Source organism: Fusarium oxysporum, chromosome II (assembly GCF_013085055.1).
Source record: "Fusarium oxysporum Fo47 chromosome II, complete sequence".
Lineage (NCBI taxonomy): Eukaryota > Fungi > Ascomycota > Sordariomycetes > Hypocreales > Nectriaceae > Fusarium > Fusarium oxysporum.
Window position 1 is genome coordinate 1,138,511 of NC_072841.1, and position 14,879 is coordinate 1,153,389.

Sequence of the window (14,879 nt, forward strand, 5' to 3'; positions counted from 1 at the left end):
TATTGGCTTTGACTAGTTCTAGGCCCAAGGTGATCTGAGGTTTGCAGATGCGCTAGTCTCATAGCCCCAAACTCTATCAGGCACCATCAAGTTTGGCCTCGCTTCGTGTCAATAGATCTGATTTCTGGGGACTCGGCTGTAGATCCGGTGCAGATGTTGCGGGGATTTCGAGACACGGCTTCATTATCCACCATGAATAGTTCCATCCGCTTTACTGAGAACCGTCTAGTCGAGTCGGCGAATGCTTTTTTAATTTCCCATCTTCTCTAACCGAAGTGTCTCAGAAGGGTCCTAGCCTCGTGGGAGAGGGGATCATGCACAGCTGACAGTCTCCCTTGCCTCGTCGCAAATTAGCAGAAGTAATAATGTCCAGGGTCCGATGAGCAAATGCTACCCCAAAGGCCAAGAAGCCACCATTCCAGAGTTCGGCGTTTTTTGGTCGTTCCCCGCGTAACCGGCAACACAATTGGTGGCTTGCGATAAGGTAAGTTACTCAGAGAACACAAATCCCATTTGCAGATTGTGAACGCAAAGTTGGGGCTGTGCGACGAGAAATTGTTCTTCTGGAATGCTTCGGCTGGTCAGCGGAACATGTAATAATACAGTGAAATTCAGGCTGTTGGTTAGTAGCAAGGTTGTTGGCGATGGTGATACACAAAGGATGGTGTTCCCGCTCGTATTGCTACCCCTGCATCTCAACATCCAATCGACGATTAATACCGCAGAATTGCGCTTGGACGTGCAGCATAAAATGCATAAAGATACCACCCTAATCTTATGTACCACTGTCATGGCGGACCGGCACGCTGGGTCAACTCAAGCGCCACAACACGTTCTCGGCCGGACCATGGCTAGACGAGCCAACAGCTCGGATAAGGCCCAACAAGCGGGTAATGACAGACTAGAATGCGGCTCATTCGTGACTCTAGACTAGAACTGAAGCGGTGCAAGATGGAAGCATTGTCTGGAGGAAATTGTCGAAGAAGCCGCATCTGGAAAGTTCTAGTGTAGTAATCAATGAATGGGATTTGGCTTTGTCGTTGTTTCTAGCAGGATGTTGCACAAAGGGGCTCTTTTTAGAATACAGATGATTGAAGTCTGACAAGTATGAGGAATATGAGTGTATAACCATATTTGATTTGTCCTGGACCATTCTACGCATGTATAGGGCTCCAGTAAAGTTAACTGAATTGAGTTTGTGGCAGCCTTATCTGCTATTTTAAAATTCTTGGTTATTCTTGTGTCGCAGCGTTGTAATTGAGGTTAGTAGAAGAGGGGGGGGGGGAGAATATAGGAGTATGAATGAACAGCACAATGCACATCGATCGCGCAACTCCGGCTTCAGTCCAAGGCTACCCTGAAGGGTGATCACTTCTTGAGGGCTCGATGGCTTCAGAGGACTTGGGCATTGATCGCATTCCTCACAACTATTATCTTTTACTAATTGATAGCTACAGAAGTCTAATGTGTCATTAATAGGTTGTGCTTTTGTAAATGGTTTTGATCCAATATGAAGCTGCTAGGACAGATATTTATCGTGCGTTTCCATATCCGGGTGTTTCGATCGTTACGGCTCGATGTTATGTATGAGATTAGCAAAATCTGGCCGAGAGTCTGGGACTCTGGATCCAAGGAAAATCAATGGCTCCTGTGAGAATCCCTGTATCACACGACAAAAACTCCATAGAGTCTACGTAAATTCTCCCGGGCAGCGCATCGGGAGGGCAGTCCTTTCAACTACAAGATATCTATCTCAAAGGACGCCTCTATCTTGTCAGTGACAGTCGCATAAATCAATAAACCGGCAAGAGTAAGTAAGGGAACAGTCTATGATTCGAGAGCATGATGGCTATGTCTTCTTGGTTTATCCGGTGATAGGTCGGGAAAGCGATCTAGAGAACCATAGAAAATGTTGTTGACTTTGTTCTTGACTACCCTGATAAAGTGACAAGGGGGCATAGATACAAGTCTTGAGTTTGGACATGAATCTACGAAGCTGTTGAAACCTGTCCCTGTCAGCCTGTCTACCTATTATCTGCTTGCATTAGTATTGGAATGTGCAACATCGGTCTAGAAAACTACTACGTCAACTTTAGTATAAGCTTGAAAGCACCCTTCAAACCTCCAACCAATGAGAAAAACCAATTTCAAATAGGAAATATGCATACGTATCCCTATCTTGATTTTAAGATTCCATCGTGAAGATCTCTCGCGATGTGGGCTCCCACCTCCCGATGAAAAACCCCCCACAAAACCGCGTGTCTCCCATGACCCGCGCGTTCGCGAGCCAATCGTCGTCATCTCTTTTGCCTGACTCGGTTTACATTCTCCGCTATAGGCTGGCCCTGAACTAGACCTCGGCAGTGCTTTTTAGGTGCCGTCTATGCTTCATTCTTAGCTTGGCAGCTTTATTCGGAGAAATTGACCGTTTGGTTACTTCTGTAACATTTAACGCGTCACAGCGTGTCCATGCGCCTCTCGACAATGCGAATATGCAGCTTCTGTGCCACTCGGTATGTGGGTTGTTGTTGAGGTCAAGAGGTGGTGGATTGAGATCTTTATGATAGATATAAAGAATGAGTTTCTGCAATTGAATTGCAATCTCGATACCCTCATCACTCGCATCAGTCTCTTCCAGATCGTTCTTTAACCGGTATCAACTATCATTGAAATCATCACTATGCCTTCTTTCAAGAGCCTCCTCACCACCTTTGCCGTCGCGGCTAGTATCGCCTCGGCCCATCCAGGACATGACATTGCTCACGAAGCCGCTGAACGTCGCGAGTTTCTCAGCTCTGTGAAGCGATCTTCACTCGCCCACTGCGCTCCCAAGCTTCGAGCTCGTGGTGTTGAAGCTCGCAACATCGCTCGTCGTTCGGCCCAGGTTAACAAGGCTCGCCAGAAGCGAAGCTTGAAGAAGCGCGATGCTGATACCGCCTTGAACACCTCTCACAACAAGACTGATCAAGGTTTCAGCCCTTGCACTGCCCCTTCGGTACTGTTTGCCAGCATCAACTCTTGTGTTTTGACTCCTGAAGTTACTCAGGGTCCTTACTGTAAGGAAATCCAGTTTTTTGTTTTAGGGACTTTTAGCTAACATAATACAGACGTGGCCGGCGAATACGTTCGTGAGAACATCATTGAAGATCAAGAGGGTCTCAACATTGTCCTCGATTACCAGGTCATCGACGTCGAAACCTGCGATCCTGTCCCCAACGTTTACCTCGAGATGTGGCACTGCAACTCCACTGGCGTGTACTCTGGTGTCGTTGCCAACGGCAATGGCGATAGCTCTGATGAGGCCAACATTGACAAGACTTGGCTTCGAGGCATCCAAAAGACCGACTCTGATGGTGTTGCTCAGTTCGAGTCTATCTTCCCTGGTCACTACACCAGCCGTGCTACTCACATCCACGTCATGGTTCATGCCAACGCGACTCTCCTTGCCAACCAAACTCTCGGCCGAGACAACTACGCCAGCCACGTTGGGCAAGCCTTCTTCGACCAAGACCTCATCTCCCAAGTCGAGACCCTCGAGCCTTATGCTTCCAACACCCAGGAACTCACTCTCAACGAAGACGATGGTATTCTGAGCGAAGAGACCAAGACCGATGGTGTCGATCCCTTCATGGAGTACACTCTTCTCGGCGACAGCATCAGCGACGGTCTTTTCGCTTGGCTCGCCTTCGGCATCAACTCCACCCAGTCCAGCTCTGTCTCTCCTGCTGTCTACTACTACAAGGAGGGAGGTGTTGCCAACGAGAACTCCGGTGGCGGTATGGGCGGATCTCCTCCTTCTGGCGCTGCTCCTGGAGGTACACCTCCGGCCAAGATTGACGAGTAAGACAATCCTACGGTGAAGTAAATCCGGGATATGACCGGATCTACGGGTGTGGATACTGCTAGAATACCATGTAACCGGTCTACCCGGTTTTGCCGACGACGCTGGAAGTTAGGAGATGTTATGATGAGTCTGGGCATGCGATTTGCGATTTGTTGGAGAAGTGCCTGCTTGGTCTGGAACTAAGTTCATTGTTTATATAAGATTTTGCATAACTGTTTATAGCTTCACTATAAAAAGAAAACGTTCTTGTTGATCAAGCTTCACGCCACTTATACCACCAGATGAATGGATGATGCGAATAGGAATAGTTATAATGCCATATAGCAATAGTAAATTGACGCCTAGTTGATCTGCGATCGAGAAATAGCTAAACATCTAGATCCAGAAGGCCAAGACAAGACCACCAAGAATACTCAGTATCCACGTAGCTGCCTCTGACTTCTTAAACTGAGCTTTTTTGTATCCAAATCCCAGATCAAACACCAAGTGTCGAATACCATTGATAAAATGGTACGTAAACGGAAACCCCAGCAATCCAAACTTGATTGCGGCCTTGGCAGCGAAAGGTAATGCGCCAAAAGCCGATACCAAAGCAGCAGAGTCAAACCCCATTCCAAGATAAGGAGCTACAGCATGGGCGCATAGAGTCAGGTAAGCTGTACCACCTACAGCAAGGCCTGTTATCCGAGTCCATGCTGATGCACTAAACCAGACTTGTCCGACCTTGTAGATCGTGAGGTTTGGGGTGACAGGGCGGTTGAGACGTTGTTTGACGAGAATGTCATGGCCTTCTTTTTGGTTCATATGAACAATCGTTGGATTATTTCTGGAATTAGATTAGAAAAGGCAATTGAGAGCTGAAAATGGAAGCTCACCTGGTTTGCTGGGACAACAGACGGATGAAGGCCAATCTTGAAACGTTCTGGTTGAAGACAACCCCCGGTCGCCCAGCGCCTATTGAGAAGCTTCAGTATGGCCACTGCAATAACATTGATAAATTTGAATGCTTTACCTCGCATGGTGCCAAGACCAATCCGTTGTACGCTCATGGTGATTAACCAGTGACCAGGAATGACAATCCCAGGGTGCTTTTGGACGAGTCGATCATGTATTCAATGAAAGACTAATAAACAAGATCTGATCTTTCAAAACACAAGTCTCTATTGTATGCACACGTGATTCTCGCTTTTCGCGTCTTCGACTTCTTCCGACCTCAGCCTGCCGAGAACATCGGTGTTTGTTGTGCGACCAACCGGATGTAAGAAACCGGATGGAAGACACCGACCATACCGGACATTTGCTCAGATCATTGTCAAAGAAAGAAATATTCAGGCTATTTGAGACAGCCACGATTAAATTCCAGACCGCTCGTGCTTTTGATAATAAACCAATTGGCGTAGATGGCCAATGCAGTCCACAGACTGCAAGCATCCAGGGATCCAGGCCTATACATCATGTAAAGCTAGAGCTTAATCCTAAGAAGTCAGAGAGTTTATATAGCTTAAGAGTACTTTGGATTAAGCTTAGTAGACTCTTTATTTACTTTATTCTCGCTGTCCAAAGTAAGAGTCTTAAATCTTTCTAATATTATAACCTATTCTCAACAGCACTCCTTTTAGTAAAAGGACATATATCGGATTTAATTGCATAAAACAAATTAATAAAAACAAATAATATTTATCTGATGTCCATTCATCGGCTTTCCCTTCTTAGTCAATGGTTGAGCCAAGCTGGTAGTGGTGATGTGCTTCCCAGGAACTCAAACACTAAAAAAAGAAATCGACAACGGCATGATTCGAACATGCGCTCCCGAAGGAAATTGATTACCAGGGTCTTTAAAACCGCTTCGAGTCAATCGCGTTAACCACTCCGCCACGTTGCCAGGAGTTATTAGATGTTTCTCACGATCAAAATTTGGTCTAATAACCCTGTCCCTGCAGTTTTCGCAACACTACGAACGGCAGGCCAAGAACACCTAATAGCTCATTCTAGTGTCATCCGTCTTCAGGAAACAGCATGTTTCATCAACACAATAAATTTTTTTGGGAGTTTCAAGTCAATGAAAGTATCGCCCAGCTCGCTGTTGTTTTATCGGTCCAGCCGTTGGCCCAACTTACACTCGATATAAGGCTGAAGATAAGGTTATTAGTCATGCACCATGATTCACGATCCAGGAAGGAGCACCTTCTATTTTTCGCACCTCAATTAAACGGCCACGTTTTCCTGACTAATGGCCATGTGACGAACATAACTTCATGAATGATTGGTAGAGATTATCCTTCGCAATTAAAATCGAGACGCCCGACTTGTTTCATGGTTTTCAGCTGATCCCCAAATCGTGCTGGTTTGTATGCAATGAGCAGGGATGGATCCATGCTCGAGAAGGGCTGACTAGGTCATTTTATCGCTCGCGATCCCACAAGAAGCTTAAATACTTGCTCATATCCTCAGTCAGTAGTCGAAGTGGCGGTCAATTCATTTAAGCTTATTTTCCCATTGATACAGTGACGTTAAGATGCGTGCCTTTCCGTCAACACTTATCAGCCTAGGCCTAGCAGCCTTGGCAGCTGCCTCCGACGAAGATGTCGTTTCATTCCCCGCCATCGGTGAAGTCGACATCGTGTTTCCTCGGGAAGATACATACGCCGCCGAAGCGCCATTTCCCGTCATCTTTGGCCTTCAAAACGCCCCAGTCTTGACAACCTTTAGCGGCACACTCAACTGGGAACTTAACTGTGCATACACCCTCTTCGGCATCGGTCGACTGTACCTAGACTTTCTACCAGACTCAGAACCATATTACTTTCTCAACACGAGCAAAGCCATCGCTGACGCTGACGAGGGAGACCAATTTCAGTACTGGCGTGGCGAAGAAGATTCTTGTATCCTCAAGTGGGATTTGCGATGGACCACTGTCTGCGAGCCACGCAAAGACGGCAGCCTTCTCTTGAAGAACAATCAGTTCGAACGATCTGGGAACGTAACTTTTACTCTTCGCCCTGGGGCAAAGACGGCACGCAAGGCTATCGCCGAGTACGACGGCTGCGCTATTGGGGGCACTGCGGTGAAGGTTGAACGCAATCACACAGTTGGCTGTCCCATTCTTGCCGAAGACGCCTCACCAAAACCCAAGCCTTGTGGTTTGGATGTCAAAAAGGCCCGCAGTAGTCTTGCAGAGGCTGTTGTGAAGCCTACCACGAGCTTGACCGCGATACCCAGCAAAACGACCGATGCAGGTGTGGGTGCAACAGGTACTGGGACAGATGGTGTGTCAGTGCCATCTAGCACTGGAGAGGCCTCTGGTCAAAGCAACAGGGGTGGAAATGATGACAATGGTGCACAAGTATTGGGTAGTAGCAAAGGTGGGCTCTTGACTTTGTTTACAGCTTTGGCTACTAGTATCCTTCTTGAGCTAGTTATGTAGATTTAGTAGCATGGGCCCGCGGATAGAGTAGTTGAATCAGTTGCCCCATCCCAGCCTCAGCCTCGAGATCTGAATGCCAACAAACAAAGCATGGCTGCATGAGATTTCACCGCCATCGTCACAAGTCATTTTAGGACTTGGCCAGTACGCCTTTCTGTTGATAAAGGAAACCACCTTTCCATATGTTATTTCACAGTAGTCTAGGACATGGTTGATGATACCATCCAGAAAAGTCTATACTTGACTTTGTGCTGGTAAACAGCTTCATCCTGACTTGAGCTACTGAGTCTCAAGCACCCCTGAACAGGTTTAAAGCATATACACTAAATATAGACGACCTAGTTACTCTCTCAGAATTACTGTTTCTGTTGATGGATACTGCTTTTTAGCTTTCTAGGATGGAGCCGCGGACACGGCATGCACGGTTATCCAAGCCGGCCGAGGGCCGAGACCAATAATTCAAGTCTTTAAGGGTAAAGTTACTGTCTAATGGCTGTAAGAATAGCGCCTTGACTTAGTAATTCAAAGGGACAGTATTCATTTCAACGTTATCTGAAACTGGGTGTATATAAACTTACGACTACCTCACTTGAACCATAGGGAACCTCACACTACCTTCTTCCGACACCACTCAGGGTATTCTCGGTTATTTCAATACAAAATTCCCAATCCCCAATATATCTCTGTTCTTATCATTACAACATGTCCTCAGTAAAATATACCACTCCTCCCGGCTTCACCCAAACCCTCTCTGACGCCGTCCACTACTCCCAAGCCGTAGATCTCGGCAACGGCCACTTCAAAATCTCAGGCCAAGGCGGCTGGAATTCCAAAGGGGAAATATCCCCGGACATCAATAAAGAAACTGAACAGACAATTCAAAACGTCGATGATGTTCTCAAAGCAGCTGGTCTTCGTGGATGGGAAGACGTCTACTACGTACGCAGCTATCATACCGATATTGACGCCACACTATATCCTCTAGCTGAGGCTCTTAAGAAGCGAATTCCTAATAGTCGGCCTGGAGGTGTTGTGTTGGGTGTTGCGAAGTTAGCCCTGCCGGGTATGAGGCTGGAAATTGAGGTCGATGCTAAGAGTTCGAATTCAAGGGGGCCATCAGCGAAGATCTAACCTCGATCAGCCCTACCGAATGATTTGGACCATTGGATAACTACATCAATACATTCCAAGAGCTCTTCTAGGAAATCGAACAGTCATGTTCATATCATTATATCCTTCCATAAGTCGCTAAATTACCCAAAGTCATCATTCATAACCTATTATCTCTCCAAACATCCTCGAATCGACACTTCCTGCATTTCACTGTACAGCTCAAATTCCCTCTTGACCTGACATCCAAGACTCTTCTCGAAAGAGCCCTGATCCGCTTCTGCGACATGGCTCAACCCGCCATCTTCTCCTAGGTTTGAATGAAAGATTCCAGCGGCACTGACAGGCAAGAAATCCTCATATGTAATCGGCTCAGTCTTAACGGCCCCAGAGCTGACAAGACTGTCGATGCTCGCATCAGAGTCTTTTGGTAGCTTAGAAACAGGGCTGTATGTAAAATATGCAAGATCCTCTTTTCGAATGATTTCCAAGTCATCAGGGAACTTCTGGAAAACCTCTGCAAGAATTTGCTCCTTCGAACCAGACTTGGCATCAGACGTGAGCTCGGCCACAGATCCTCGCCACTCGTTGATAAGATCATCGTATAGACGTCTTCCCTTGGGCGTCAAAGCCATTCCTCGCTGTTCAATCTCTCCAAATCTCGCCTTGTGACTTCCTCCAGTTTCTTCTCCTTCTGAAAAAGCAATCGCTTCATCAAGGGCTAAAAAACTTGTCTGGCGAAGGAGGATAGGACAGAGTCTTGGTGGAGGTCCTTCTATGGCGTCTTTGGCTTGAAGGCCATATCGAAGCATTTCAACTTGTGCTGTTTCGATATCGAGGACCCGGGGCGTGAGATGGTTGATGTGAGGTCCTTTGAAACAGACGACGTCTGCGATCAAGGGATGTGCTTCTCGAAGAGCTTTGTATGTTTTCATGTCAACTGTTGATGTTTTGTGCCATCGAAAGGTTTCGAGGGCTTCTTTTATGAATTCTTCTGAAACATCTTTTGAGAAATACTTTTGTGACTCGAATATTTCAATCAATTCCACACATCGATCTGTAAAGATGTTGCGTTTTCGCAAGATATCGGCAGCCTGTGTCCGGAGTGTCTCGTCCTCGATGAGCTCAAGCCGCAATAAAGATGTAAATACCCGAAAAGGGTTGTAAGCCAGAGCTTCTTGTGTGAGAGGTCGAAAGCACGTTGCGTGAACTGGGAGATTGGCGACAGTAAGGTCGTAGTAGCCAACAGGATGCATGCCCATTACAGCAAATAATCGCCGCATCATGGCTAGTTCTTCTGGCGTTCCAAGTCTGATAGCTCCGTGGCGTTCAACCTCGATACGGGGTTCGATGGGTTGATGTTTTTGGTGGTTGATATCGGATACAAGCTTGAGGAGTGTGCCGTATTGAGGAACTTCACGTCGATACATACTCGACAGGGCAGAGGCAAACATGGCCCTGATAGCATCTGGATTGACTGGGTCTGTGAATGTCATTGCGGCTGCGGTATACGGTATGTTGTTGCTGTAGGTGAGGGACTATTTGCGCGGTAAGGAGCAATATTGCAAATTCAGATGCATTAGTAGGCTTATCATGTCTAGAGCATAATTCAGATAAGCCTGAATACTATCATTTATATCTAATATTTCGGGCAACGAGACACGAATGCCGATGTTATCAGGTATCTCCTGGGCGCCCTTTTGCTTGTAGTCATTCTCCACTGACAAGCCCCCAACGAATTAGATTACATGCTTCGTTGATAAAGCGGAGATGGCGCATACGATAAGGCGGGCCGAAATACGGTCATGGGATTCGGATGCGATAAAGAGGAAACAGAACCCGAGCGTTGGCTCGTCTCGACCTGTTATGTGCCGGCTCCGGTTATCGGCGCGATTGATACTTTCCGAGTCACTGACTTGCCTGTATTTTTTGGCTGGATAGTGGAGATAAGGATGCTGATAAGAAGTCCAAAGTTACATTCTCACAGATACTAAATATGTTGGGGATGCATCGGAAGATAACCGAGCTAAAGGGCAGTCACTATATTGATAGACAATCTCATGCGCGACACCAGAAGAGTCACAACAACACCAAGTACTCAGCAGAGCCTACAGCCATTGGTAATGTAACAAAAGGTATCATTATGGCTATCTCATATCAACTTCTCTATGCAGCTCCCCCTACAGCTCAAATCCCAGGTTGACGTGAATAGCCTTGGACTGAGTATACGCATCCAGCGCATACTGTCCCAATTCACGCCCAATTCCAGAAGATTTGTACCCACCAAAAGGAATACCAAAGTGTGAATCGCCAGATGAGTTGATCCAGACCATGCCAGCCTGAAGTTTGCGAGCGACCTTATGTGCCCTTGAGATCTTCTCTGTGAATAGAGCGGCTGCAAGACCGTAGGATGTATCATTGGCTTTGGCGATAGCTTCCTCGTCTGTTGAGAACTTGGCGATGGATACGACTGGGCCAAAGATCTCCTCCTTCATAATCTTCATATCCTCAGTGGTCTGTGATGCGAGTTAGAATACTTTCACTATTGTTGAAGCGAGAACTTACGTCTGCAAAGACTGTGGGCTGGAGGTAGTAACCCTTGTCACCGTGCTTGCTTCCACCGTAAAGCAGTCTAGCACCAGACTTACGCCCCTCCTCAATATATGAGATGACTCGATCGAATTGGGTCTTGGAGACCTGAGGACCTTGGACTGTTGCCTCTTCGAAGGGAGAGCCGAGCTTGTCATTCTCCTTTGTGACCGCGACGAACTTCTCGAGGAACTTGTCGTAGATGTCCTCGTGCACGTAGATTCTCGAGGTGGATGTACAAACCTGAGATATACTGTCAGTATCCATATCGCCGTTCAATGGGTTATGAAGCTCACCTCTCCCTTGTTATCCATGATGCCGAAGTGGCACCACTTAACAGCCTGCTCCAGCTCTGCATCCGCAAAGACAATTGAAGGACTCTTACCACCACACTCAAGCGTGATGTTCTTCAGGTTATTCGCAGCATCCTTCATGATAGCCCTACCAGTATTGGTGCTGCCTGTAAACGCAACCTTGTCAATGTCCATGTGTCCAGCGATAGCCTTTCCAGTCTGGGGACCGAGACCCGGTAGGACATTGACAACACCAGCAGGGAGACCAGCCTCCTTGACAAGGTTACCGAAGTATAAAGCGGACAGAGGTGTCTGCTCGGCGGGCTTGAGGATGACGGTGTTGCCGCATGCCAGGGCTGGCGCGACCTTCCAAGCGAGCATCATGAAAGGGAAGTTCCACGGGATAATCTGTCCGCAGACACCAAGAGGCTCCTGGAGTACGTATGCGAGCTTAGCGGGAGATGTCTCAATTGTCTTGCCGCTGATCTTGTCGGCGGCACCAGCGTAGTAACGGAAGACATTGTACGACTCGTCGAGATCGCCAGCGAGACAAGCGCTGAAAGGCTAGCGATAGTGTCAGCGATGCAATTGGACCAAGGAGCATTGATACGTACCTTGCCATTGTCAAAGGCGTCAATAGCAGCGATGAGCTCGCGATCGCGATCAATGAGATCAGCAAGCTTGTAGAGGAATGCGCCGCGGTCTACAGCAGCGAGCTCTGACCATTCACCCTCGAAAGCTTTGCGCGCAGCTTGGACGGCCTTGTCGACGTCTTCTTTTGAAGCTCCCTTGAGCTTGATGACTTCTTCCTCGGTGCTAGGACGTGTGAGTTCCCGTTCAATCGGAGAGTTGAGGGCTGCTAGGAGCTTACACTGGGTTTGTCACTGTGAACTCGTCGCCTGAAGCAGCGACATACTCGTTGTTGATGAAGAGACCTGTTGGTTGGTCGTACTTCTTGCCGTTGGGCAATGTGATTGAAGTAGTTGATGCCATTGTGAGATATGTAAGAGACGCAACGTGCAGGGAAGACAGAAATGAGAGAAGTCTGAATGTATGTAATGACGAGGATGGGGTATGATCTTTTATAATGAGTGCGACGCATCAAGTGACGGCGGCTGTCTTCGGAGCTTACACCCAATAAATTACCACCAGCTAAGACACCATCGCGTCCATGTTTGCGGGGTTCACTCAATCATGACAATTCCGCTGCACATTCAGCTGATAACACTTCAATTGGCCCCAAACCTTTCCTCATACAGTCTCTCATCATGTCCCAGTTCAAGTCAGGAAAGTATTGAGGCCAGAATGAGGGGGGACACTAACGATATCTCTAACCCCACGATGCGGGGGGACGTGGGCTATTCTCCTTTGGGTAACTTTTTGGGCCTCTGGCAACCCACAGACAGGTCTTATCTCATACTGCATCTGGGATGTTTCTGGGCAATTCTGCGGGGAAAGGGAGATACAGCTATTAAGAGTGAGGGAGTCAGACTGGAATAGGAATGTTGGGTGACCACTCGGTCGTTGTGGCATGACGAGGTGGTCGAGGTGAAACTTTCATGATAGGTTCTGTGATCATGATGGCCATGCGCCAAGATCTTGGGTGGTGATATTGTGTGTCGTGTTGTGTAGTACATAAGGGCAACTGTGCCTCTGATACGAGCATCAAACACAGCGACTGTCCAAATATCTGTACCTCTCAGTCACAAATCCTCAGTACCTGTAAGCCTCCAACTTCACTATCAGTCTTATTTCGGTTCCTCACACAAATAGACCTTCATCATGTCTCATCTGACCTACTACAACTACGAGGGTGTCGGCAAGACCAACAACAAAGAATACTCCTACTCACAAGCTGTCCGCGTCGGCAACACCATCAAATGCTCCGGCCAAGGCGGATGGGACAGCGAAGGCAACATTGACAAAGAAGATCTCAAGGGTCAAATTGACCTTGCGTTCAAGAACGTTGAGAAGAACCTCAAAGACGCTGGTGCAAGGGGTTGGGCAGATGTTCACTCCGTCAGAAGCTATCACATTTCCCTCTCGGGCTCTTTTGACCTCATGGTAGAGCAGTTTCGGAAGTGGATGCCTGATCATCAGCCAACTTGGACTTGTGTGGGTGTTACGGAGTTGGGTATTCCTGGCATGATCGTCGAGATCGAGGTGGAGGCCACTATCCAGCAGTAATTGTGTAGCAGAATTTATTAAGCATCTTTCTTCTCCACCATGTCTCACATTGCTCTTGGTTTTGTCCCACTTATTTGAGTACTCTACAGCACCAAAAGGCCGGTTGAATAGTTATTCCTGGACCATATCTCACCTCTTTCTTGCGACCGTGAGACTCATTTCACGATTACCTCATCCCAAGTCACTTGACACCATGCCAGAAGTTCCTTGGCCCAAGACTCGTAGAGTCCAAGATGCCAATGGATGGGGCAATCACGATGTCCTGGAACACGATCAAACCCTGTTCCCTCTGGACGACGAGACGCGCGCTCTTTATGAACGCGCCACCACTGGCCAGTCATCACTGAGCGATGCTGACCGGCAAAAGCTCTCCCAATTGCCATCTCAGGGAGCACAAGACTCCCACTACCGAAAACAATGCGGCTTAACCCGGTCTGAACTCATCGCCAAGGCTGTTCAGGATCCCGGATCGCTCTCATACTTCGAAGCATCCCTGATAATCACCCCAGCCATGGACCCTGGTCTAAGTCTACAGAGACATAGAGTGAGCAAGATCGAATTGTATCTTTTGGATACTGTGTTAGAGGCTGTTTTGACAAAAGAAGAAATTGCTGCTCGTCAAATCAGCTTGGATATGAAGGGCTTCTGGGATCAACAAAGCGGAAATGCCAAAGAAACGCGCAGGGATAACGATAGACAGATTATCGAAGAAACTATGACTGTTCAATGGCAGGAATACATTATGGGTTTGAGTGATCATAAGTTGGCATCTTGTGGCTTTGTGATCTTTCACTCAAAAGATCTTGACTGGCCGGTATTCAAGGAGCAGATGGAAACTGCCATACGGCATGGCTTCAATTTCATGTCCGGAGTCAAGACAGCGATCAAAGACAGGCTCGCAATACATGAAACAAAGTGTGATGATTCGAAATCTCTGCAGAGCCGCTTCACCGCCATGCAAGATGAAAGAGCTATCCCTAAAGGCTTGCAATCAAACGCATTCCTCTATGTTGATGACAAGACACTTCAATCTCGACACTCAGTCAGGCCTTTCGTTTGGCTATGGGAACGTGAGAATCAAACTGAGCTATTCGACGAGATTAGGCCGCTAAAGATAGATATCAGGCACATAGCACCGGTACTGATTGCACAGTTGACGCAACGGGATATGTCATCGACAAGGGCCGTACATGGCCATGGAGAAACACATCAGACTTGGAGCAACTTCACGCTGAAGCTGGTCCTTCACGAAACTCGGACGGTGAACGAGATAGAATATGGCCTCCAACTCCACGACAGTTTCAGATCCAGTCTTCGGGTTCCTTTGATAATGAGCTAAGGATTGAATGTGTAGCGACATGTTAGAAATGTTTATTATATGAGTTAGATATCCAAATAGTTAGTGAGACTGTATCAAGCGCAATCAAGTAAC

General features: G+C 47.4%; 8 protein-coding genes and 1 non-coding gene across 9 annotated transcripts; 5 read left to right on the forward strand and 4 right to left on the reverse strand.

Annotated features, from left to right (window-relative positions):
* Positions 1-2,680: 2,680 nt before the first annotated feature.
* FOBCDRAFT_287821 (Intradiol ring-cleavage dioxygenase) lies at positions 2,681-3,844 on the forward strand (the record flags this gene model as incomplete). Its single annotated transcript, XM_031172782.2, has 2 exons — positions 2,681-3,056; positions 3,108-3,844. 2 exons carry the CDS (start codon positions 2,681-2,683, stop codon positions 3,842-3,844), a joined length of 1,113 nt encoding a protein of 370 aa, XP_031049567.1.
* On the reverse strand, positions 3,775-4,954 carry FOBCDRAFT_214144 (uncharacterized protein). The gene is made up of 3 exons (XM_031172783.3): positions 4,857-4,954; positions 4,720-4,798; positions 3,775-4,670 (listed from the first exon to the last, which is right to left on the reverse strand). Exons 1-3 carry the CDS (start codon positions 4,891-4,893, stop codon positions 4,220-4,222), a joined length of 567 nt encoding a protein of 188 aa, XP_031049568.2. The 5' UTR covers positions 4,894-4,954; the 3' UTR covers positions 3,775-4,219.
* Positions 4,955-5,624: 670 nt separating this feature from the next.
* On the reverse strand, positions 5,625-5,726 carry FOBCDRAFT_t60. The gene has a single exon. It is a non-coding gene; the product is annotated as a tRNA-Ser (tRNA).
* A 330-nt stretch (positions 5,727-6,056) lies between these two features.
* Positions 6,057-7,279, forward strand: FOBCDRAFT_256709 (uncharacterized protein). The gene has a single exon (XM_031172784.3). The coding sequence runs from the start codon at positions 6,360-6,362 to the stop codon at positions 7,266-7,268; it is 909 nt and encodes a 302-aa protein (XP_031049569.2). The 5' UTR covers positions 6,057-6,359; the 3' UTR covers positions 7,269-7,279.
* Positions 7,280-7,970: 691 nt separating this feature from the next.
* On the forward strand, positions 7,971-8,399 carry FOBCDRAFT_128382 (Endoribonuclease L-PSP/chorismate mutase-like protein; the record flags this gene model as incomplete). Its single annotated transcript, XM_031172785.2, has 1 exon — positions 7,971-8,399. One exon carries the CDS (start codon positions 7,971-7,973, stop codon positions 8,397-8,399), a length of 429 nt encoding a protein of 142 aa, XP_031049570.2.
* Positions 8,400-10,038, reverse strand: FOBCDRAFT_214148 (uncharacterized protein). Its single transcript, XM_031172786.3, has one exon. The coding sequence runs from the start codon at positions 9,872-9,874 to the stop codon at positions 8,549-8,551; it is 1,326 nt and encodes a 441-aa protein (XP_031049571.2). The 5' UTR covers positions 9,875-10,038; the 3' UTR covers positions 8,400-8,548.
* Positions 10,039-10,499: 461 nt separating this feature from the next.
* On the reverse strand, positions 10,500-12,324 carry FOBCDRAFT_154188 (aldehyde dehydrogenase domain-containing protein). The gene is made up of 5 exons (XM_031172787.3): positions 12,132-12,324; positions 11,875-12,076; positions 11,264-11,824; positions 10,944-11,210; positions 10,500-10,894 (listed from the first exon to the last, which is right to left on the reverse strand). Exons 1-5 carry the CDS (start codon positions 12,251-12,253, stop codon positions 10,559-10,561), a joined length of 1,488 nt encoding a protein of 495 aa, XP_031049572.2. The 5' UTR covers positions 12,254-12,324; the 3' UTR covers positions 10,500-10,558.
* Positions 12,325-12,943: 619 nt separating this feature from the next.
* Positions 12,944-13,469, forward strand: FOBCDRAFT_247697 (Endoribonuclease L-PSP/chorismate mutase-like protein). The gene is made up of 2 exons (XM_031172788.3): positions 12,944-12,982; positions 13,034-13,469. Exon 2 carries the CDS (start codon positions 13,043-13,045, stop codon positions 13,445-13,447), a length of 405 nt encoding a protein of 134 aa, XP_031049573.2. The 5' UTR covers positions 12,944-12,982; positions 13,034-13,042; the 3' UTR covers positions 13,448-13,469.
* A 171-nt stretch (positions 13,470-13,640) lies between these two features.
* Positions 13,641-14,812, forward strand: FOBCDRAFT_315221 (uncharacterized protein; the record flags this gene model as incomplete). Its single annotated transcript, XM_031172789.2, has 2 exons — positions 13,641-14,517; positions 14,601-14,812. The coding sequence occupies 2 exons, from the start codon at positions 13,641-13,643 to the stop codon at positions 14,810-14,812; spliced, it is 1,089 nt and encodes a 362-aa protein (XP_031049574.2).
* Between the last annotated feature and the right edge of the window lie 67 nt (positions 14,813-14,879).

What these genes read in the sequence shown, in the direction of transcription:
- FOBCDRAFT_247697 (XM_031172788.3), top strand. Translation starts at nt 13,043, where the DNA reads ATGTCTCATCTGACCTACTACAACTACGAGGGTGTCGGCAAGACCAAC.
- FOBCDRAFT_214148 (XM_031172786.3), bottom strand. Translation starts at nt 9,874, where the DNA reads ATGACATTCACAGACCCAGTCAATCCAGATGCTATCAGGGCCATGTTT.
- FOBCDRAFT_256709 (XM_031172784.3), top strand. Translation starts at nt 6,360, where the DNA reads ATGCGTGCCTTTCCGTCAACACTTATCAGCCTAGGCCTAGCAGCCTTG.
- FOBCDRAFT_214144 (XM_031172783.3), bottom strand. Translation starts at nt 4,893, where the DNA reads ATGAGCGTACAACGGATTGGTCTTGGCACCATGCGAG. An exon ending in TGGTCTTGGCACCATGCGAG is followed by an intron (nt 4,799 to 4,856) that starts GTAAAGCATTCA and finishes GCTTCTCAATAG; the next exon opens with GCGCTGGGCGACCGGGGGTT. An exon ending in CTGTTGTCCCAGCAAACCAG is followed by an intron (nt 4,671 to 4,719) that starts GTGAGCTTCCAT and finishes ATCTAATTCCAG; the next exon opens with AAATAATCCAACGATTGTTC.
- FOBCDRAFT_154188 (XM_031172787.3), bottom strand. Translation starts at nt 12,253, where the DNA reads ATGGCATCAACTACTTCAATCACATTGCCCAACGGCAAGAAGTACGAC. An exon ending in TTCACAGTGACAAACCCAGT is followed by an intron (nt 12,077 to 12,131) that starts GTAAGCTCCTAG and finishes CACACGTCCTAG; the next exon opens with CACCGAGGAAGAAGTCATCA. An exon ending in ACGCCTTTGACAATGGCAAG is followed by an intron (nt 11,825 to 11,874) that starts GTACGTATCAAT and finishes CACTATCGCTAG; the next exon opens with CCTTTCAGCGCTTGTCTCGC.